A 25036-nucleotide genomic window follows, 5' to 3' on the forward strand; every position below is an offset into this window, starting at 1 on the left:
CAAAACTACAGCTATGTGAGTGCAGCAGTGGGTAAGTTATCTCTTATACAGAGAGAAAAGACACAGAAGAAGATAGATAGATAGATAAATGTATATATATGTGGGAACAGCAACTAGCTACCTCCCAGCTGCAGTGCTGATTGCTATACTAATGTGATGTCTTAAGGGTATACATCATAAACTAACTTTACTTGACTTAAAATGATCACAATAAATAAAATATCAGTTGTGTTGTGACAGAAACCATCACAAGATGTATGAAAGATAATGCAAATATTTGAGTTCTCAACACTACTCGTTTATTGTTGATGGTATAGCAAAGGGGACAGAGTTTTGGACATATGCTTGACTGGACCTTTAATTGAAAGGTTATCCTTTTTGTATTTAGAGAATAGTAGAGCAACATAATTGAAAAGTTATCCTTTTTGTATTTAGAGAATAGTAAAGCAATAAATATTGCTTCCGACCCATAGTAACAAATAAAGTTGTTCAGTGGCTGGTTCGTATGTGCACTTTATTATTGGTTACATGTATAATTCCTTAGGGTATTTGTCCCTATGTATGCAAGAATCACTTGGGCTAGGCATTTGAAGGCAGCAGGGTTATTATCTATCTCCATGCTATTAATGTTATTAAAATGGTTTTTACTCTTTAAAAGTCAGCCGGTGTTGGTGGGATGGTGATGTCACTGTCTTTAGTCATAATATTATGAAAAGCATAGGTTGCTATATTCACCAAATAGCTGAGATGCTGAGTTGCAAATAGGCACAACAAAAAGACTGCCAAACAATTCAGCTTTTGGCCAAAAAGTCCTTCATCAGAATTAGTCAACACACACACACACACACACACACACACACACACACACACACACACACACACACAAAAGCAACTAACACACACATGAGTGAGTTTTGTGTGTGTGTGTGTGTGTGTGTGTGTGTGTGTGTTTGTTTGACAAAGGCCTTGTTGGCCAAAAGCTTATTGCATGACAGTCTTTTTGTTGTGCCTATCTGCCTCTCAGCATCTCCATCTCCACTATATGATGAGTAGCATCTATCCTTCTCATAATATTGTCACTTTTCAGAATATTGTCATTATTCCATCTTGGATTTCCCTTTGTATTTAGCTACGCAAAGATAATGTGGAAGAGGCTTGTTAACAAAAAACTGAACAATTCTAAAACTTAGAAACTGTCTCTTAAAAATTTCTGATCAAAAAATAAGTGAATTAGCTCGGAGTCCCCAGCACTACTGTACAGTTTATCAGTGAATTAATGCTCCAGCTAGTAGCTCTCTACCAAGGGCCACAGTGAATGGTTGGATTTCACATTTAAGTTTAGTGGCCAACCAATCATTTGTAGCATTTGCCCCCAAAATCATCAGCTGAGAAAAAGGAACTTCCCATAAAATGCAGGCGGTAATTTGTGTAATGTGAGTTCACAACACTCATGGATTAAAGTATATAAAAAACTGGATTTTATTTCCTGCTCTTCTCACAGTAACAAGTTTATGAATTGCCAGTATTGAATGTTATCACGCCAGTGTGAGATCTTAAATAAACGCAGGCACTACCTCGCGCACTCCAAAATCTCTCAAAAATTCTGAGGCTCACTCACTTAAAATTCAAGTTAAAGTTCCTCATTTGCAAAATGGCAAAAATTACAAGACCCAAAGAAAAATCCACTTGCTAAGATTGGCAGTGAAATTTCAAAGTTCTGAATCATTCCCTGACAAAAAGGCTTGCATTTTCTAGCGATAAACACTCAATTTTTTTGTCACAGTTAGCCACTTAAGAAAATTTTAACTCTTTCACAAAGCCACGCATACAAAATTCACCACAATAACTGCCTCACGACTGCCAGAATCAGACTGTTCACCTCCTGGCACCACCAAAATCAGCCTGTCTGCACCAAGATGACTGCTGGGTATTTGTATTCTCGCATTGTAACATGAGTCAAAACACTTACTTTCTTTCTTCTGGAATATGGCAAAACTATAAACATATAGATATACATACACTGATCAGCCAGAACATTATGATCAGCAACCTACTATAGATATAAACCTGTCCAGGTGATAGCATTGTCACCTGGCGAGGAATGACTGCTAGTCAGACACATGCACGGTCCCGGTAGTATCAGTATCAGTGAGCAAGCTGTCTGTGTGGAATGGGGAAGGCGTGTGGGCTATCTGAGTTTGATCGAGGGCAGATTGTGATGACCCAGCATGAGCATTTCAGAAACTGCAGTACTTTTTGGGTGTTTGAGGAGTGCTGTGGTGAGTGTCTTCAAAATGTGGTGAAACCGAGGTGAAATCGTGTCCAGGCATTTTGGGTTCAGGTGGCCACCACTCATCACAGATGCCAGGCGTTGCAGGCTGGTAAAACAGGACAGGCGGTGAACGGTGGTGGAACTATCCAGTCTTTAATCCTGGGCAGAGTACAAGGTGTCTGAACAGACAGAACACTTCTAACAATGGGCCTCTGCACCTGACTGCCTGTGCATTTGCCAATGTTAACACCATGACATCGGCAACTATGATTGAAATAGGCATGTGACATGGGCACTGGACACTGGCGTAGCAGCATGGCATTGCAAGGTCTGATGAATCCCGATACCTTCTTCAACATGCCGATGGGAGGGAACAAATCTGTTATCTTCCATGGGAACAGCCCCTTGACACCTGTACTGTGGGTTGTAGACAAGCTGGCAGTGGCTCCATTATGCTATGGGGAACATTCATGTGGGCATCCGTGAGCCCAGTGGCGTTCATGCAAGGCGTCATGATGGCCAAGGATTGTCATAGACTGGTTTCAGACCATGTACACTGCTTCATGATGGTCATGTTACCCCAGCAGTGGCATTTTTCAACAATGTGGTGCATCATGTCACAAGGCCAGAAGTGTGATGGAGGGGCTCAAGGAACACAGTGGCGAGTTCCATTTGATGTGCTGGCACAACTCGCTAGATCTGAACCTGGTCAAATATGTCCAGGATGTGACTGTAGATGACGTCAGAGCTCATCAGCCTCTCCCGCGAATTTACAGAATTAAGTGACTTGTATGTGCACATGTGATGTCAACTCCCTCCAATGACTAACCGAGGCCTCATTGTTTTTCATGACATGACGCATTGCCACTGTAACGCATGCTGTAGATGGACATACCAGCTATTAGGTAGGTGGTCATAATGTTCTGGCTGATCATTGTATGTATAGTACATGAATTTGCATGCAAATTGTCTCACCTTTTCATTGCTGCCTTCAGTTTTTCTTTGTGTCACTAGTTTTATCATAAAGTCTAATTCTGTCATGGAAAATGTTGTTTGTTGTTTGAGATATAAACAATTAACAGTAAGCATACTCCTACTTCCCTAACTATGTTTGTTTTAGAGTAATGCAGCTATTTTCAACTTGTTAATTAATTTTATGGCTAAAATTCCGTATTTTCCTGTGTGGAATACACACTCCAGCCTTTATTTCAAAACTGGTAATGTTTACAAAAATTATGTTTTGATTGTTTGATAGTTGTCTATGAGACTTATTCGTAGACACTTCATTCATAAAAATCAGTAAAGGTGTCACCAAGTTATTAATTTTCAAAGTTTATAATGTTTGCAAAATATGTAACATAAAATAACTTAGAAGCTCTACATTGTACCGAGGGCATGCCTAAGCCCTCTCACTCATTGTAATTTTCCCCTGTTATTTGTAGTACTGGCTTTCCAATATCTTAATGGGTTCACTTTTTATTGAGATATTTTATATTCAGCATTTTAGCTGGTGCCCCTGGCCAGTCATGGTGGCCTATTCTTCCATTCTTTGTCCCCAATGACCAGCAAGTGTGGGAAATGTCTGCCAGTCTCCAGGATTTTTCATATTTCCAGAACGACCCAATAGCACAAGCTTAAAGAACATTGATATCTAGCAGTGAAACTTGAATAAAGCTGGTGCCACTGTGGGCAGCTCGATGTGGTCTCCCATGTGTCACATTTCCATGCCTCTTTTACAGTCAAACTCGTGCTTGCGCAGCTACAACTGTTATTCAACCCACAACGAACTGTGTGGGCACAGGCATGTCCACTCTCAAAGTATATGGACACCTTTTTTGGGGTCTGTACTGTCACAGGCTCATGTTGAGAAAACAGTATTTTTCTCTCAGTTGGTGTGGATGGTGCTGTGCGTATTCAGAGGAGATAAATTGTTTGCCCAACCAATTTTCCACTAGAAAAGGACAATTATATGACTAATCTGGATGATGTAATTGATTGTCACCTAGAAGTATTTTTCTTCATGAAAATCTCTAGATTTTTGTTCCAGGAGCAGGTATCAACTGATACTTTTTCTCTATTTGGGAAAAAATAGGTGCAGTAGAAGGACTGAACAAGTACCAATTAACAGTTGACAAGTTTCATAATTTAATTGTTGATTTTGAACAATCATTCAAGATGAATGAAAGTGAATGGGGTAAAAAGAAAGTATTCCTGTACCTACAGTAATGACTTTATTTCAGAAATACACCTGTAGACTGAAAGACTGTCTCTCTCAGATTATGTATGCCACAGTGAAACAATGGAAAATGTTGTTTTCATTCATTGCTGGTGTTAATATCCAAAATGACGGCATCCGCAATAGAAAATGCATACTGTGTCATACGATACGCAAAAATGTCATCTGTAATCATTGTTCATTGCTAAATGGGCAATGCAATTTGAGGAGACAGGATCCATATGCAAGAAGAAAACCACAGGATGATCATCCATCGAGAATGAAGTGGTGGAAAACATTTGTACGATCTACGAAAGAAGCTTCATAAAATCCATGTGTTATGCCAGCAAGAAAGTGAATATGTAGCAATCAAGAGTGTGGCATGTGCTATACTAGCATCTGCAGTTCAAAGTTTACAGAATTCAAAAGCTGCAAGCATTAAAACCAGCTGATAAACCAAAATGGAGACAGTTATGCATTGATTTTCAAGCACATATGGAGATGGATGATTTCACAGACAGACCTGTGTTCCATAACAAAGCAGTATTTCACTTAAGTGGCAAGGTGAACAAGCTTAATTTGAGAATATTGGGTACACTAAACCTACATGCCTCTCTAGAACATATTTACAATTCCCCGAAACTTAATGTTTTCTGTGTCATAATCTGTCACAGAGACTTTGGTCCTTTCTTCTTTGAAGAATTTACCATTACAGGCATAACCTACCCTCATATGCTTTCTCTTTGGTTGTTACCTCAGTTGACAGAAGAGGTACCCAACTACATTTTGCAACAGGACGGAATCTCACCACACTGACATAGCCTTATATGTAGTCACCTCAATGAACATCTTCCACAGCACTGGATTGGACAGATAGTGTTCATTAGATGGGCCCATGACTGTTTTGGTCTTATTACTGACACTTTGGTTGAGTCCCTCTTGTTGAGGAGTGCTCATCGTTCTACTTTAGAAAGTACTTTCTGGTTTACAAAGTGTCATAGTGCATAATATTCAGTCATCATGTTGTTTGGATCCCATCATGAGGGAGAATATCCAGGCACGTGGAACAGATCATGTGGACAACAAAGTTCTGGTGTTATGTGAGTCCATGAAGATGGAGGCAAAAACTTTCAAGTTCACAAAACCTTCAATTATTGTTAGAACTACGTCAGGGGGATAACCATCACTGTGACATTTGGAAGTCATTAAAATCTCAGGTTACTAAATATCATCTCATTCCCTTGTCATCGTTAAAGAAATTATATGGTGGTGTAACCTGCTTCAGATGAAGCATTCACTACTTAGTATCAAGCCATACTCTTAGGATTGCCAGCTAAATGTGGCGTCCACAGCAGGTGATGTGCATTGGTAAAGTTAGGTGTATAAGGAATCAGATGTTCAATGTTTATGCACACCAGTCACTGTTCACATGAGTAAATAAGTAATTTATCTGTTTCCCCACAAAAAATTCAGTCATTTTCTGCAACATGGTGGCCAGCTTGAAAGTTCGAGATGTTTCTCTGTGGAAAAGAGTTAATTTTGCCATTAAAAAGAAGGCGTGTGCAAATTGTAAAGGCAAAATCACGATGTTAAATGAACGTGTGTCCATTCTACAATTTATAACCAGTGCTCTGAAAGTGAATATCTCGAATTTTCAGCTTGGAAAAAGTGAGCTGAATACTCGACAAGTTCCACAAAGCATTGCACCTGCTAGTGAAAAAGTGGATAAAAGTCACTTACAAAAATAGCATGCAAGAACTGCAAAATCATGTAAACAGTAAAAGTACCAGCGACACAATCTTTGTGCATGAGAATCCTTTTGAAGTGCTTTCAGGTGTGGACTGTGATATCTCAACAAGCTGTGTCGAACCACATAGAATAAAAAAGGACATAAGAAACAAAGAACAACAGAGTCGCTTTCTACCACAGGAAAAAAACAATTCAACCATGAGTAGTCGCCGACAGTGAATCAAAATCAAGTGTTCCTCAAGCTGGATTATGACTAATATGGACAAAAAAGGCAGAACAAACAGTGCCACCATGCAACAATCAAGTACCGACAGGCCTAAAAACAGTTATCATCAACCAGGAAAAAAGTGTAAAGTAAACCTATTTGCAGATAGGGTCGGGACATAGCAGCCGAATTTCAGTCTAGAAGCAGCCACAAAATAACTAGCATAGTGAAACCAGGCACAAAATTTCAGGCAGTAACTTTTTCATGTTCGTAGCGGGAACAAATGACATAGCTAAAAACGAAACGAAAGACCTAGTGATCTCACTTAAAAGAAAGCTACATGGCCTGCGAAATTCAAACGTGATCATCTTCTCTGTTCCACATTGACATGACTTGCCGATCTGATGGTGTGTTAATAAAGAAGCGCAAACAAACAGATCCTAAATATATGCATGAGATTCAAAACTGTTACATTTGTGGACGTAAGCTGTGTAGGAAGAAGATTCTACACATCCCATGGCCTACATCTCAACAGATTAAGGAAGGACTTAGTTATAAAACGAATCCAAGAAATAGTGACCAGCAAATTGAATGTGCAGCATTGTGCTACAGAGGCCATCCCTTTCATGGACAAAAATAATGAACACTTGTGAAACAATATATCGGCAGGACAAGAGCGATGTTTTTTTAAGACAGTAAAACCTGCCAACAGCGCAACACCAGATGCAAGAGTATGTGTTTCATATGTGCCTCAAGCAGACATCTGTGGGAGGAGGAGGAGGAGGAGATTAGTGTTTAACGTCCCGTCGACAACGAGGTCATTAGAGACGGAGCGCAAGCTCGGGTGAGGGAAGGACGGGGAAGGAAATCGGCCGTGCCCTTTCAAAGGAACCATCCCGGCATTTGCCTGAAGCGATTGAGGGAAATCACGGAAAACCTAAATCAGGATGGCCGGAGACGGGATTGAGCCGTCGTCCTCCCGAATGTGAGTCCAGTGTGCTAACCACTGCGCCACCTCGCTCGGTAGACATCTGTGCACACGAGAATAATTTGTGACTTTTGCATTATAATGTACAGGGTTTAGGAAACAAAATAGATGCTTTTGAATCATATATCACAGGACTATCTCCACATGTAGTAATAGTTACAGAATACCAGAAAACAGTGAACAACATTCAATATTGAAAAGAAACTTGGATACCCACAACTGTGAAACAAGGCATATGTCAAAGGAGTTGCTTTTAATAACTTGTTACCAAATGAAGTTAAGATATTGACAGTGGATATTTTTAAAAAGCGAGTCAAGCAGTGGCTTATCCAAAAATGCCGTTACAACTTGAATTTATCATGAATTAAAATGTGATAAGAAATAATGTAAACTAAAAAATTGTAATTGCAAAAACTATATACTTAGTTGAAAATGCACATGCATGTAAAATTACATGTTACGAGCAATAAATTGAATTGAATTGAAATGAATTGAGCCAAAGGAGCAGTATTTCTAAAAAAAAACAGCAAAAATCTATAGAATGCCTCGGATGTCCAAGGTGAATGTCATCAATAATGATTCAGTGGAACAGCTCACTGTATGGGTAAATTATGAAGCAGTCAAAGCTGTCTACCACTTTACAGCAGGGAATTTTGTTGGGTATTGAATTCCAGTCATTTTACATTCAAACCACAAATTAATTTGTACATATTCCATTGTACATTCTGAGCATTTCTTAGTTAGACATTTTATATCACTGGATGAGTGATCAAATTGTGCACTCCTTTTGTACTAAAGAGAAGTTTGATGTGGAGTAATGAATGTCATTTTTCCTTCTGTAGTGGATTATTTATAACAAACATCATGACAGAATAAATACATTGTGAAGCTGTAGTGAGAATGCCCAACTCCTTCAACAGATGTTTACAAGATGATTGTGGATGAGCATCACATATTATCCATATGGGACATTTTTGAACAACGAAGACTTTCTTTCTTAAAGATGAGTTACCCATGAACATTATTCCATACAACATTATTGAATGGAAATATGCAAAATATGTCATCATATTGATTTGCCTTCCCCAAGATTTGCAATGATTCTAACTGCAAAAATGACTGAACTATGTTTTTTGGGAGTTCCAAAATGTGTTTCTTTCAGTTTAAATTCTCATTGATATGGGCAACTAAAAATTTTGAACTTTCCACCCTATTTATTATTTCCTCACTATGTATTACATTTACCACTGGTGTAGCACACCAAGATGTGCAGAACTGAATATGTTGTGTGTTGTGTCTTTTTAAAATTGATGGAGAGACCATTCGCAGAAAACCAGTCAGTAATAATTTTAAGAACTTCGTTTGCCATTTATTCTGTTTCTGTATGTATATTAGGATGTTTACAATACTAGTGCCATCTGCAAAAAGAACCAATTCTGCTTCTTGTATGTTAGACAGAGATTGTTTACATATCTACATCTACATCTACATTTATACTCCGCAAGCCACCCAACGGTGTGTGGCGGAGGGCACTTTACGTGCCACTGTCATTACCTCCCTTTCCTGTTCCAGTCGCGTATGGTTCGCGGGAAGAACGACTGTTTGAAAGCCTCCGTGCGCGCTCTAATCTCTCTAATTTTACATTCGTGATCTCCTCGGGAGGTATAAGTAGGGGGAAGCAATATATTCGATACCTCATCCAGAAACGCACCCTCTCGAAACCTGGTGAGCAAGCTACACCGCGCTGCAGAGTGCCTCTCTTGCAGAGTCTGCCACTTGAGTTTATTAAACATCTCCGTAATGCTATCACGGTTACCAAATAACCCTGTGACGAAACGCGCCGCTCTTCTTTGGATCTTCTCTATCTCCTCCGTCAAACCGATCTATGAGGAATAATACTGGACCTAAGATTGAGCCTTGGAGAACCTCATGCATGATTTCTCCACAGTGAGAATTGTGTCCCCAGATTATATTGGTTGAATTACTAAGTACAACATTTTGCATTCTTTTGGTTAGATATGAAATTATCCATTGGTTGGCTATAGCATTAGTACCATAAAACTTTAATTAGGAGAATAAATATTGGTGCATTGTTGAAAAAATCTTGAATTTGCTGGACAGTATTAAAACTGCAGGCTGCTGATTAACAATACCTAGTCTTGTGGTGCAACATATCACTTTGGTGAAATGATGTGTTGAACAAGCACTTTTCGAACCGATGAATGTATGTTTTGCCTATGCACATGTATTGTGAAGTGGATGGACACATTGTACCTGCAAGCCAGAATGACAATAAACATTGTACCAGTTTGTTCTGTGTGAATTCAACCATTGATAATAGCATTTCAGTGTCAGTACCTGGCATAAGTATTTTCGTATGCATTAACTTATTTGTTTTTAATTCATTATAAATTTTCATTCCTATACAATTTCTTGTCATGTGTGAACAAAATACTTTTGTGGATCTTGAACCGTGGTGTGACTCAGTGTTTTTCACATTAACAAACACTGCTGAGGTGGTAGACGTAGTAAGTGACAGATAATAATCCTCGCACTGACCAGGAATATGACCCCAGACCTTCAGACATCTAGTGTGGCACTTTTACCACTGGGCCACTTTCCTGGGATGTCACATTCATCCATACATGATGCACATCTGCTTCTGGAAGAATAGGATGTATTGAGATAATCTGCTTTGCTGTGGAGCTTGAAAAGCTTGCAAATGGCTGGAAAAGCACAGTCAGTACTCAGAGCACTATCTTTGCCTCCAAACTTTCCATGTCTTAACCCATCTATTGGGCCATATCAGTTTCTGTGTTCATTGTGTGAATATTGTGTCTTGCACTCTTTAATAGATACTGAAACCATGCAAACAGAATGTCTCTGGATATTGTTAGAGACCCTTTCAGCAACCGAGTCAATTCCAGCTCCTTTAACCACTGCTGTCCTGTGGATGTTAGTTACTCTTAATATCTATCCAAAATTGCACTTGAAACTGAAAACAAAAAACTTTGGAAGAAAGATGGCATTCCGGTGAAACTCTGTTGAGTAAATAGAAAAAATGTTATTTGAGGAAGACTGTAGAATGTTTCTGTTGTTCATAATAATATCTCATGCAGCGACCAGGAGACAGTTAAGTGAGACTACAGCATGAACATATGTATATAGTCAACATTTTTTCCGTTTGATTGATATGCAAATGGAATAGAGTAGAAAGTCACGAATAATAGTATGAAGTACCCACAGCTGTGCACTGTCAGTGCCTTGAGGAGTATGTATGTAGATGCTAAACGGAAATGTTGGCCAGAATGCTTTTCATCTGCAACTGCGTGTAGATTGAAAATTCACCCTTTGCGCTTAACCAATGAAGGACAGTGTAACAAATTGATGAGATATGAAAAAACAGTTAACAGTCAAATTGACAGCTTTTAGTATTGTTCAGAGTTTGTTCTTTGCTGTCCACCATTTCTGGGACTATATAGTGCAGAGCAAACGTCTGATAGGTAGATCTATTGCTTGATGTCGGGAAACCAGAAATTTATTCAAGAGTTTCTCATTACTTCTTCAGTGTTCTTGTGCCAAATAAGTCAGAACGTATAATGATGAGATATTGTTGGAATAGGGGAAAATTTCTTCAGCACTAAGATGTAGCTCGTAAAAATGTTTTCACTAAGTATTGTATTTTATGTTCTTAGAAACTTTTCTTAAAATGTACTGAAACTGTCTTATTGCTGCAGATGACTACAGGTGGAACTGAATCTATATTGATGGCATGCAAAGCATATCGCGACTACGCAAAATTTGAGAGGGGTATCAAACATCCAGAGATTGTTTTGCCAAAAACAGCCCATCCAGCATTTGACAAGGCTGCATTGTATTTCGGCATGAGAATCAAACATGTTCCTGTTGATCCTGCCACCACCAAAGTCAATATAAGGGCAATGAAGAATTCTATCAGTAAAAATACATGCATGGTATGTTACCCTGTGTAATTGCTCATTTCTGTTTCACTACATTCACTTTTTATTTTTTGTTGTAGCTAATGGGAACAGTACAATATGTGAGCATTTTCAGAATAAAGTTTTATTACTCATTGTTAAGGTTATGCTACCTGAAAGTGAAATGTTGAAAGTGATTTGTGTTTACAGCTAGTTGGATCAGTGCCAAACTTCCCCTATGGAACTATGGATGACATTGAGGCTATAGCAGAATTAGGAAGGAGATACAACATACCTGTACATGTAGATGCCTGCTTAGGAGGTTTTGTCATTGTCTTCATGCAAAAAGCAGGCTACAAATTACCACCATTTGATTTTTCTGTTCCTGGAGTTACGAGTATATCAGCAGATACACACAAGGTGAGTATAATCAGTAAGTTGCTACCTTATATCCTCTTGAAGACAGACAAACCAGTGTTTGAACTGGGAAACGGAAGTACTACAGTTTAGTGTGGGATTCATTTAGGATAATATTTATGGGCACAAATGGCACCATACAAAAGATCCAAAACTGATGTGCAGTATGTTATTGAGGATGCCATTTATTTAACCCCTTAAACAGTGGGCAATACTCGCAATGTATTCTTACATTCGGTAAGATCCATATGCCCTCCTGGTTGTGCCAAACAGTGAGCCACTGTGGGAACTCTGCCGGTTTAGGCGAGGTGTGGGCTTGGCAAATGTGAATATGTGGAAGAAGCCTGGAGATACTGGAAGGTGTCAGATAGATTATATAATGGTAAGACAGAGATTTAGGAACCAGGTTTTAAATTGTAAGACATTTCCAGGGGCAGATGCGGACTTGGTTATTAACTGTAGATTAAAACTGAAGAAACTGCAAAAGGGTGGGAATTTAATGAGATGGGACCTGGATAAACTGACAGAACCAGAGGTTGTAGAGAGTTTCAGGGACAGCATTAGGGAACGATTGACAAGAATGGGGGAAAGAAATACAGTAGAAGAAGAATGGGTAGCTTTGAGAAATGAAATAGCGAAGGCAGCAGAGGATCAAGTAGATAAAAAGACGAGGACTAATAGAATAGATAAAAAGACGAGGACTAATAGAAATCCTTGGGTAACAGAAGAGGTATTGAATTTAATTGATGAAAGAAGAGAATACAAAAATGCAGTAAATAAAGCAGGCAAAAAGGAATACAAACATCTCAAAAACGAGATAGACAGGAAGTGCAAAATGGCAAAGCAGGGATGGCTAGAGGACAAATGTAAGGATGTAGAGGCTTATCTCACTAGGGGTAAGATAGATACTACCTACAGGAAACTTGAAGAGACCTCCGGAGAAAAGAGAACCACTTGCATGAATATCAAGAGTTCAGATGGAAACCCAGTTCTAAGCAAAGAAGGGAAAACAGAAAGGTGGGAGTATATAGAGGGTCTATACCTACGTTGAAACAAGGTTCCGGGAGTAGACATCATTCCATTAGAACCACTGACAGCCTTGGGAGAGCCAGCCCTGACAACACTCTACCATCTGGTGAGCAAGATGTATGAGACAGGCAAAATACCCTGAGACTTCCAGAAGAATATAATAATTCCAATCCCAAAGAAAGCAGGTGTTGACTGATGTGAAAATTACCGAACTATCAGTTTAATAAGCCACGACTGTAAGATACTAACACGAATTCTTTACAGATGAATGGAAAAACTGGTAGAAGCTGACCTCGGGGAAGATCAGTTTGGATTCCGTAGAAATGTTGGAACACGTGAGGCAATACTGCCCCTACGATTTCTCTTAGAAAATAGATTAAGGAAAGGCAAACCTACATTTCTAGCATTTGTAGACTTAGAGAAAGCTTTTGACAATGTTGACTGCAATACTCTCTTTCAAATTCTGAAGGTGGCAGGGGTACAATACAGGGAGCAAAAGGCTTTTACAATTTGTACAGAAAGCAAATGGCAGTTATAAGAGTCAAGGGACATGAAAGGGAAGCAGTGGTTGGGAAGGGAGTGAGACAGGGTTGTAGCCTCTCCCCAATGCTATTCAATCTGTATATTGAGCAAGCAGTAAAGGAAATGAAAGAAAAGTTCGGAGTAGGTATTAAAATCCATGGAGAAGAAATAAAAACTTTGAGGTTTGCAGATAACATTGTAATTCTGTCAGAGACAGCAGAGGACCTAGAAGAGCAGCTGAACGGAATGGACGGTATCTTGAAAGGAGGATATAAGATGAACATCAACAAAAGCAAAACAAGGATAATGGAATGTAGTCGAATTAAGTCTGGAGATGCTGAGAGAATTAGATTAGGAAATGAGATGCTTAAAGTAGTAAATGAGTTTTGCTATTTGGGGAGCAAAATAACTGATGATGGTTGAAGTAGAGGGGATATAAAATGTAGACTGGTAATGGCAAGGAAAGCGTTTCTGAAGAAGAGAAATTTGTTAACATCGAGTATAGATTTAAGTGTCAGGAAGTCGTTTCTGAAAGTATTTGTATGGAGTGTAGCCATGTATGGAAGTGAAGCATTTACGATAGATAGTTTAGTCAAGAAGAGAATAGAAGCTTTTGAAATGTGGTGGTACAGAAGAGTGCTGAATATTAGGTGGGTAGATCACATATCTAATGAGGTGTTGAATAGAATTGGGGAGAAGAGAAATTTGTGGCACAACTTGACTGGAGACATCAAGGGATCACCAATTTAGTATCAGAGGGCAGCGTGGAGGTTAAAACTCATAGAGGGAGACCACGAGACGACTACACTAGACAGATTCAGAAGGATGTAGGTTGCAGTAGGTACTGGGAGATGAAGAAGCTTGCACAGGATAGAGTAGCATGGAGAGCTGCATCAAACCAGTCTCTGGACTGAAGACAACAACAACAACACAAGGCCAGCTGGGTGGTGAGAACTAAGGACATGTTGCACTAGTTCACAACTGTGGAATTCTGAGAAACTGGGGAAGAATGCAGATGATGCATGCAGTGAAATAGGCACTGAGGTCGCGACTGTCATGTTGTAGAGTATGCGCTGTAACAGAATATGGTCTGTTGCCGGTATACACCCTCTGCCTATGCTCATTCATATTGACTGATAACTTGGTGGTAGTCATGCCGTTGTGAAAGACCTAACGTTGTTTACGTAACAGCTGGTATATCGTGTGATGTTTCACAGGTGGCTCTGCCTTTGATAGTATATGTTTCACAGGGCGGGTATAGGTGGTGGTAGAGGGCTGCATAGGGCAAGTCTTGCAGCAGGAACAGTCACAGGGTGAGGGGCCATAGTGTAAGGAGATGGGTGCAGAAGGAAAACAGGGTCTAACAAGGATATTGCGGCGGTTGGGAGGGCAATGTAAAGCAATTCTAGGTGTGTTGAGCAAAATCTCAGACAGAATGGACCTCATTTCAGGTCATGTTTTTAGGAAGTCATGGCCTTGTCGAAGTAACTGATTAATACATTCAAGACCCGGATAATACTGAGTGACAAGTGATGTGCTCCTTAGTTGTTGTTTTGGAGGGTTATCTGTACGAGGACTGGATGTGATGGCCCGGGAAATCTACTTTTGAACTAGGCTCAAGGGGTAATTATGTCCAGTGAAGGTGGAGGTGAGAATGGTGATATATTGCTATAAAGAGTTTGCGTCCGAACAAGTATGTTTGCCTCGAATACCAAGGCTGTACAGGAGAGAACGTTTGACATGGAAAGGAACATAACTGTGAAAATCTAAGTACTGTTGTTTTTTAGTAGGTTTAATGTGGACAGAAGTGCGTAATTGGCCTTCAGTGAGGTTGAGATCAACATCAAGGAGTGTGGCATGGGATTCAGAACAGGACCATATGAAATTTAATTGGGAGAAAGTATTTAGAGATTCCAGGAATTTTATCGGGTCAGCCTCACTATGAGTCCATATGGCAATGATGTCATAGTGTATCTAAACTAAACCAGAGACTGAAGGCCTATGGATCCCAAGGAAGTCCCTTCCAAGCAGTCCATGAAAAAGTTGGCATAGGAAGGAGCCATCCTGGTTCCCATGGCCATACCCTGATCTGTCAGTGTGTCTGCCTCTCAAAGGTGGAGTGGTTGTTGGTGAATATAAAGCTGATTAAGGTGAGCAGGAAGGATGTCATAGGTTTGGAATCAGGTGGGTGCCCACTGAGATAATGTTCAGCAGGAGACAGACCATGTATGTGGGGGATGTTAGTATAGAGTGTAGTGGCATCAATGTGACCAGCAGGGTGTGTGGTGGGTGTGAGATGGGCATGAATTTCAATCTAGGAAATAGTTGGTGTCTTTAATATAGGAGGGAAGTCTTTGCACTATGGGTTGCAGATGTTGATCAACTAAGGCAGATATATGTTCAGTGGGAGCTTTGAAGCCAGCAACATTGTGACGCCCAGGATGATTGAGTTTGTGGAACTTAGGAAGAAGGTAAAAGCTAGGGTTGCATGGTTTGGATGGGGTGAGAAGTTCTATGGATTGAGATGTTAGTCCTTGTGAGGGGATTGAGGTTATAAGAGGGGACTGCAGGTAATTTTTAATTATGGAGCTGGGATCTTGATGGCAGATGTTGTATGTAGAGGAGTCCGACAGCTGGCATAGACCATAACTAACATACTCCTGCCAGTCAAGTACCACAGTGGTAGATCCTTTGTCTGCTGGGAGGATAATGATAGAATAATCAGCTGTGAGGAAACACAGAGCCTGGAATTCTGCAGAGGACAGGTGAGAGTCACGTTATAGGAATCTGAGGTAGGGTTGTGAAGCAATGCTAGATGTGAGGAATTCTTGGAAGGCTTGTAAAGGATGATTGTGACGTAGTGGTGATGGCTGAAGTTGGGATTGTGGTCTGAACTGTTCAAGGCAGGTTTCAATGACAGATTTGCTGTTCGAAAGGTTTTGTGATTTGGTTGCATAGTGTTATTTCCAGTTGACATTACATCTGAAAAAAAGTAGGCCCTTCACCAAAGCAGCCTGATTAAATACAGGTTTAGAGCTGAGAATGAGACCCTTGGATAATACGGATAATTCTTTCTATATTATATTTATGGATGTGACAAGTTTTCTAACTAACGCACACTAAGACTCTAAATGCTCCGAGTTTATCACAGTCAAGAAAGGCCGAAGGGTGGACTCAGTTTATATTGACTCCTTGCTGAATGAATGCTATATTTATTATAAAATGGGTGCTTTATGCAAGAAAACTAACTAAATTAGGATGTGTACTGAAAGCCACTCTTCCTGGTAGAGAGTAGAGAGACCAGTTGAATGATTTTTATTTATTGATGATTTCCCAGTTATTCTGTTCTATTTCCTTCCTCAGCAAAAAAAGTGTATTGACTTCAACTGAAAATTAAGAAATTGGAACAGTGTTTGAATGGACAGGTGTTAAATTTTCATCAGATAAAACCTTTTATGTCAATCATTCATATTGTTTTCTGAAATTATCTGATGCAAAATTCAATGGTAGAATTTAAAATTTTAATGACTATGTTACACCTTACACTGTCTGGCCATCCAGATTTAGGTTTTCTGTCATTTTCATAAATTGCTTAAGGTAAATGTTGGAGTGGATTCTTTAAAAAGAAAATGGCTGAATTCTTACCCCACTTCAAACTTGTGTTGTCTTTAGTGACCTAACTGTTGGTGAGACATTAACAACTTTTGACATCCTGAAATGCTTTAGCAGCAAATGAGCTTAGGGGTCTGAAGGGTTTTAATATCTTGTCAGCAACCATAGAAAGGCTGACCGTTAATAAAGTTCTGCTGAAGAGCCTGCAAGGTCTTATTGGTGGCCGACTCCTCGTACTCCATTGAGAAACTTCTTAGTAGAACTGATTTGTGAGTATGTCATTAGTAATATCAAATAATGTGATTGTTTCACACATCTTCAGTGCACTAATATGAACAAGAGAAATAACGTGTTGTAAATTCCTCTTCTTCTCCTTTTTAGGTTTATTATAAATGTATTATGTTTTCTTGTATTATCACATGTCTTACATGCATGAGAGTCACCTCACTATGGAACAAAAAGCATATCTAATCTAATCATGTCCTCATCTTTATTGATGGGAAGGAAAATAGTGTATTAGTGAGAAGATGAATCATAGTCACTTCATTAATCTTCTCCACAATTATGTTCAGTAAATCAGTAAAAACTAAGGATTACATAAGTCAGGAATTGAGTGCAGTGTTCTCGGCACTGTCATGGATGGCAAACTATTTATTCAAATGTTCAGGGTTAGTTTGTGGTTCATCTGAGCATTTTATTCTGTGATCTCTTATTTATTTGTCCAAGTGCTTTGTATATGTGAAAAATGCCAAGTTTTCCCATGGGTGCAGGATATAGGGTTAAGACTCACCCTATACAAAACTCAAGCGGTACTGGTTGGTGATTGTAGGCTCATTACTCAAAATATTTGGAATCCCTACATCTTTAACCCTAAGTGGGACAAATATCAGCTTGTCTCCTTCATTAAAGAGTCTTGGAGTAATAATACAAGATGTACAATTTTTCTTCCGCTGTTTGCTGATAGGTGGCGACAGTGGTAAGTAGCGGTTGAAAGAAACAGATCGCAGATGTCAACATGACCTCATTCAAACATTAGTCGATTTGTATCTGCATCATAAAGTTGTTCTTGATTTAAATAGTTTACGAGCCTAATTCTCGTAATTTGCAGGATGTGTTACTGTTTTGTTTCAATATGAAGAAAACATCAACTGAGTCTCATCGAATGCTCTCAAGTACGTATGGTAAGGACACTATATTAAAACAATGTGGAGCAGTTACAGTCAGTGTTCAGAGTCACATATGTAATGCATCACTAACTCAAGATATTTTCCCAGACAGGTTAAAATATGCCATTGTCAAGCCTCTCTACAAAATAGGGGACACCATAGATGCCAATAATTACCGGCCAGTATCCATGCTTTCAGCATTTTCAAAAATCATCGAGAAAGTAATGTACTCAAGAGTGGTCAGTGACCTCAACAGTAATGGGATACTTAGTAAACCGCAGTTTGGATTCCAAAAATGCTGTTCCACTGAGACAGCAATATACAATTTCACTGCCCACATATAGAGTCCTTAAATAGTAAGATGTCACCAATAGGAATTTTCTCAGACTTTTTCAAAGCATTTGATTGTGTGAACCATGACATTATGCTCCAGAAATTACAATTCTATGGTATAAATGGAACAGCACATGAATGGTTTAAGTCACATCTACAGAACAGGATTCAGAAAGTTTCTGTATATGGTTTAATGATTGAAGGAAGTTTGCCACTTCACCCAACTGGGGTGTTCCACAAGGTTCGACAATGTGTCACCTTCTGTTCTTGATATATGTGAATGACCTCCCTTCTTATCTGAAACAAGAAGCTAAACTGACACTGTTCGCTGATCATAGAAGCATAATTATTAATCCAGTAAAAGAAACTCCAACAGAAAATGACACAAATACTATAGCAATATTATGAAAAGGAAAGTTGCTACTCACCATATAGCAAAGATGGCTGACAGTGAACAAGTAAAAATAATACTGGCAATACTCGCACTACTGCTGCTGTTGCCAATAATAGTGGTAATAGTAATATTAATAGTAATAGCAATAAAAGTGACGATAATCATAGTGCCAGGTATAAGAAGGATGTATACAAAATAGGAGACTGCATCATCTAAGAAAATTGGAAAATGAGAAAGATTAGGTCAGACATGGGGATGTACAAGGATAACGAGCGCATGCGGGGACGATGGTAATCTTATTGTTGCTTTAGGAGATATGTCATTAACTGTCTTTTGAAGCTGGGGATGTCATTTTGTTCTCTAACATAATGCATGAGGTTGTTCCATAGTCAGGTTCCTGCTACTGAGAAGGGCTCGGAGAAAGTCCTTGAATGATGGTATGGGACAGAAAAGGGGGGGGGGGGGGGTAGGAGCAGATGTTTCTTCCATGTTGTTGAGACAACAGGAGTAAGGTCGAGATGAGATATGAAGCAGTGTTCATTTATAAGACAATAGAGATGACAGAGCATATTGAAATCTCCTCACTTGTCTGTGTGCAGACTGGGTAGCTGTGAATATGATGGTGAAACGTGATCAAAGAGAATTGAACAGCACAGATATAAGAAACACACGTATTCATACCCAGCTCCAAGTACCACGAACTTTCCTGAGAAGGAAAAAATCATTGCCGTCAATAATGACAGGAAGTATAAGTGTTTGTATAAGTTTCTTTTTCATGTCAACAGAGAAGAGTGTGGGCATGGAGAGAGGCTGATGCCTTCTTGCGCGCTGCAGTTATCTGCTCAGTCCAATTTAGATCTTCATTTACAAGGTGTACAACTTTGCTTCAGCAGTTTTTTCCCCAACATTTGAGGCTTTAATGAAACAAATTGGTTACACATGTATCATTCAAAGTATTTTCCATCGCTGGCCACTACTTCCTCCCATCTTTTGGGCAGTGTACGAATCCCGCGTCAAAAAACATGTTCATCTTTTGAAGCGATCCACAAATCGATCCAATTTGTGACATCATCATGAGATCAGAAGTGTTGGTCAGCCAGGCCATGCACCATTGATTTAAACAGGTGATAGTCAGAGGGGACAATGCTGGAGAATACGGTGGGTGGGGTAGGATTTCCCATTTTAACATTTCCAAGTATGTTTTGACCTCTTTTGCAAAGTGGGGTTGAATGTTGTCATGCTGCAAAATCACTTTAGCATGCCTCTCACTGTATTGTGGCCGTTTGTCTTTTAATGCTCTGCTCATACGCATTAATTGTGTTCGATAACGAGCACCTGTGATTGTTTCACTTGGTATTAACACCTCATAGTACATGACGCTGAGCTGGTCCGACCAAATGCACAGCATGATCTTGGAGACGTGAATATTTGGTTTGGCTGTTGATGTGGAAGCATGGCCAGGATATCCCCATGATTTTTTGTGTCTAGGGTAATCGTAATGAACCCATTTTTCATCCCCGGTCACAATGTGATGCAGAAATCCCTTCCGCTTTTGCCTCTGAAGCAACTGTTCACAAACACCGTTCAACGTCTCTTGGTTTCAGCTCACACAGGACCCAAGTTCCTTCTTTCTGTATCATGCCCATAGCCTTCAGACATTTTAAAATGGCTTGCTGTGTTACTCCCACTAATCATGCCCATTCTTCTTGAGTTTGACGTGAGTCTTCACTCAGCAATGTCTCCAATTCTGCATCTTCGAAAACATTCTCTCTTCCAATATTATGCTGGTCTATGACGTTAAAATCACCATTCTTGAAGTATTGAAACAACTCATGACACGTTCTTTCACTTACAAGGTGAGGAGTTTTCAATACGCTCTGTTGTCTTATAAATGAACACTGTGCTTCATATCTCCTCTCGACCTTACTCCTGTTGTCTCAACAACATGGAAGAAACATCTGCTCCTACCCCCCGTTCTGTCCCATTCCATCATTCAAGGACTTTCTCCGAGCCCTTCTCAGTAGCAGGAACCTGACTATGGAACAACCTCACGCATTATGTTAGAGAACAAAATGACATCCCCAGCTTCAAAAGACAGTTAATGACATATCTCCTAAAGCAACAATAAGATTACCATTGTCCTTGCATGTGCTCGTTGTCTGTGTACATCCCCCTGTCTGACCTAATCTTCCTCATTTTCAATTTTCTTAGCTGATGCAGTCTCCTTAAATTTCCTTTCCCCAGAACTCACTGTATGGTAAACGTCTATTTTGTATACATCCTATGATTATCGTCACTTTTATTGCTGTTACTATTAATATTACTATTACCACTATTATTGGCAACAGCAGCAGTAGTGCGAGTATTTCCAGTATTATTTTTACTTGTTCACTGTCAGCCATCTCTGCTATATGGTGAGTAGCAACTTTCCTTTCCATAATATTGCTATAGTATTTGTGTCATTTTCTGTTGGAGTTTCTTTTACTGGATTAATAATTATGCTTCTATGATCAGCGAACAGTGTCAGTTTAGCTTCTTGTTTCAGATAAGAAGGGAGGTCATTCACATATATCAAGAACAGAAGGTGACACATTGTCGAACCTTGTGGAACATCCCAGTTGGGTGAAGTGGCAAACTTCCTTCAATCATTAAACCATATAAAGAAACTTTCTGAATCCTGTTCTGTAGATGTGACTTAAACCATTCATGTGCTGTTCCATTTATACCATAGAATTGTAATTTCTGGAGCATAATGTCGTGGTTCACACAATCAAATGCTTTGGAAAAGTCAGAGAAAATTCCTATTGGTGACATCTTACTATTTAAAGACTCTATATGTGGGCAGTGAAATTATATATTGCTGTCTCTGTGGAACAGCATTTTTGGAATCCAAACTGTGGTTTACTAAGTATCCCGTTACTGTTGAGGTGGCTGACCACTCTTGAGTATGTAACTTTCTCGATGATTTTTGAAAATGCTGAAAGCATGGATACTGGCCGGTAATTATTGACATCTATGGTGTCCCCTATTTTGTAGAGAGGCTTGACAATGGCATATTTTAACCTGTCTGGGAAAATATCTTGAGTTAGTGATGCATTACATATGTGACTCAGAACATTGGCTGTAACTGCTCAACATTGTTTTAATATCTTGTTAGAGATATCATCTACTCCGACAGAACCCTCCCCCCCCCCCCTCCCCCCACAAAGGTTTAATGATTTTTCTTATTTCGCAAGAGGTTGTCAGGTGAAAATTAATCTGACTAAGGTTTCTCAAAACTGACTCTTCCATGTACTGCTTGGCTTTTTATTTTGGACTATGGTCACCAATTTTTTCACCTCCACTTAAGAAATTGCCATTAAGTATATTAGCCACTTGTGTACTGTTGGTTAAGATTGTCTCATCCTCTTTAATAAATAATACCACCTACTGCAGTGGTTACTTCTCCTGTCTACCTTCTAACAGCATTCCATGTTGATTTGATTTTGTTGCCCAAGTTGTTAGTTTCATCTCTAATATACAGGGTCCGGCATAAAAAACTCCCCAATTACAAAGTAACGTGCAGCGGACAGTAGAAGGAGCAGAGTGGTGGGGGGCGCATCGTTAAGTAGCTGCCTACGTGCCGTTTTCAGTGTACGCCATGGCGTGGTCTGGTGAACATCGTGCCTTCGTAGTGGAAGATTTTATTCAAAATGGCGAATCGCCTATTAATACTCAACGTGCTATTCGCGTTCGCTTTGCTCTCGGACGACGGGACCCTGTTCCCGATAAGAAAACAATTTATTCTTGGGTTGCTAACTTTCGTGAGACAGGTTCCGCATTAAAAAGGAAACCACCTGGACGACCACGGACTGCAACAGGCCCCGGAAATGTTGATGCAGTTAGAGCTTCAGTTCAACAATCTCCTTGACGATCCGCTAAAAAGCATGCGGCAGCATTACGGATACCTGATCGAAGTGTGAGAAGAATCTTGCATCGAGATCTTAAAATGCATCCTTACAAAATTGTAACTACGCAGGAACTGAGTGAACAAGACTGTGGTGTCCGTGTAAGTTTGTGCCAAGACCTTCTTCGGAACATTCGTCCCAACGATATTGTGATTTTTTCTGATGAAGCACACTTTCACCTTGCCGGAACAGTGAACAGCCAAAATTGCAGGTACTGGTGTGAACACAATCCCCAAGAACTTCATCAACGACCACTTCATAGCCGTAAAGTAACAGTATGGTGTGCTGTTTACAATTCCGGAGTGATCGGTCCTTACTTTTTCGAAGAAAATGACAGGAATTTAACCGTCAACAGTGAACGCTATTGTGCCATGCTCTGCGACTTTCTCCAACCGCAACTAAGGGAGCTTTTTGGTGAAATAGAGAACGTGTGGTTCCAGCAAGATGGTGCTACTGCCCACACAGCGCGGCAGTCTCTGGCATTGGTGAAGGAAATGTTTCCTGGACATGTGATCTCGTTGCGTGGAGACATTGGCTGGCCCCCACGATCGCCGGACTTAACGCCCTGTGATTTCTTTCTTTGGGGCTATTTAAAAGCAAAAGTTTATGAACAACGTCCACAATCTTTACGAGCCCTGAAAGAAGCAATTACACAAGAGGTTGAAGCTATTCCACCTGAAATGACTCAAAGAGTAATGAATAACTTCAGGGAAAGACTCAAACAGTGTGTCGACAGTGCAGGAAGCCATTTAAGGGATGTTTTATTTAAAAAGTAAGACCATAAGAGTATTTTCTAAAATGGCATAATATGTACTTTTATTTAGTATAAATAAAATTGTTCTACCTTATTTGTTTTTGTTTTTATTAGCTTTCCTTAAAGGGGAGGTTTTTCTGCCGGACCTTCTTTCTTGATTTTCTGACAACTTTTCTCAGTAAGTTACAATAATTTTATAGTGTAAAATTACATTTGTTCTTTACTAATTACTATTGTCTCATACAGATTTCTTTTCCTTTCTAAAGACACTTTGTATCTGTAGTAGTATAACATTTCTTTGAAAACTGGTGTTACATATAGTAGTTTTTTGTGCAAAAATGTTCAAAAAGGGATATAAATTTATCAAGAAATGTGTTGCATTTATCATTAGCATTTGGTTCATTATATGCATCTCCTCAATTAATATTTCTTAAACTTTCTCTGATGTGCTCTATAGATACCAGGTTGAGCAACCTTAACACTTTTACTTAATGGTTTCTGAACTGTGCGCCCTGATTGGTTTTGTAAGTTAATCAATTGTGCATCATGGTCTGATAATCCATTTATCACAAGGAAACCATGTGTTAGTTTTACGTCCCCTTGCCATACAAATGCATTATCTATTAGATTACTATTGTCTTGAGCTATATGTGTAGGTAAATTGATCACTGATTCTAAATTGTATGTCATTAATAACACTTCTAGTTCACTTTTCCTATCAGAATTGCTTAGAAAGTTTACATTGAAATCGCCACAGATTAATAACTGCTTCTTTTTGTCTGACAAATAGGGAGTCAAACTTTTTTTGAATAGCTCCCAGTCTAATAATGGGGACTTGTACACTTTATCAACACTGCATTATCTAGCTGTAGTTCACTTGAACAAACTTCGAAGTGTTGATTGACACAAAATTTGCTTACTTCTTCAGTTTTGTATGTATGTCCTTGTTTTGTGTAAATCGCAACTACTGCTTTATCCATGCCAGATCTGCAAGTGTAAGAATCTAAATTATAATCATTTATACTGACACCTTCCATCCCCACAGTTACATGATATTCAGACAGACAAAGTATATCAACCTCATTTTTATTTTTGACATTATCTAAACACACTAATAACTCATCTACTTTATATTTTATTCTCCTGATATTTTGATGAAGTAAGTTGATACTACCCTTAGCTTTATCCCTACTTACTGTACATGAAGCTTCTTCTTCCCCCTTCCTATTGAGGTGCAGGCCATGTGTTGTCTATCCCCACCTACCAATAGCATCAACTGGAACAATACTCCTGTGAGATTTTGTCGGTGTCTGGAGCATCATGTTCAGCTCAGTGTTAACATGCCTTACAACAGTGTTTACCCAGTGCTGATCATGGCACTGAAAGATCTCCACAAACTCCACATTTGTGTGCCCAGTTTCTGCTCCTATTTTGTCCATGTCACTCCTAATACTATATCTTGGATTCACAGCCAGGCTGTTTCCTGTTGGACTTG

The 25036-nt window shown here is 39.4% G+C and overlaps 1 protein-coding gene across 2 annotated transcripts in view; it reads left to right on the plus strand.

Annotated features, from left to right (window-relative positions):
- Positions 1-25036, plus strand: part of LOC126417757 (sphingosine-1-phosphate lyase) — a 73168-nt gene that overhangs the window by 18356 nt on the left and 29776 nt on the right. For both annotated transcript variants that reach the window (XM_050085142.1, XM_050085143.1), the window contains exons 4-5: positions 11167-11403; positions 11578-11787. In XM_050085142.1, coding sequence (XP_049941099.1) covers positions 11167-11403; positions 11578-11787 — 447 coding nt within the window. The remainder of the gene's footprint in view (positions 1-11166; positions 11404-11577; positions 11788-25036) is intronic.

This window comes from Schistocerca serialis, chromosome 1 (assembly GCF_023864345.2).
Source record: "Schistocerca serialis cubense isolate TAMUIC-IGC-003099 chromosome 1, iqSchSeri2.2, whole genome shotgun sequence".
NCBI classification, from domain to species: Eukaryota; Metazoa; Arthropoda; class Insecta; order Orthoptera; family Acrididae; genus Schistocerca; species Schistocerca serialis.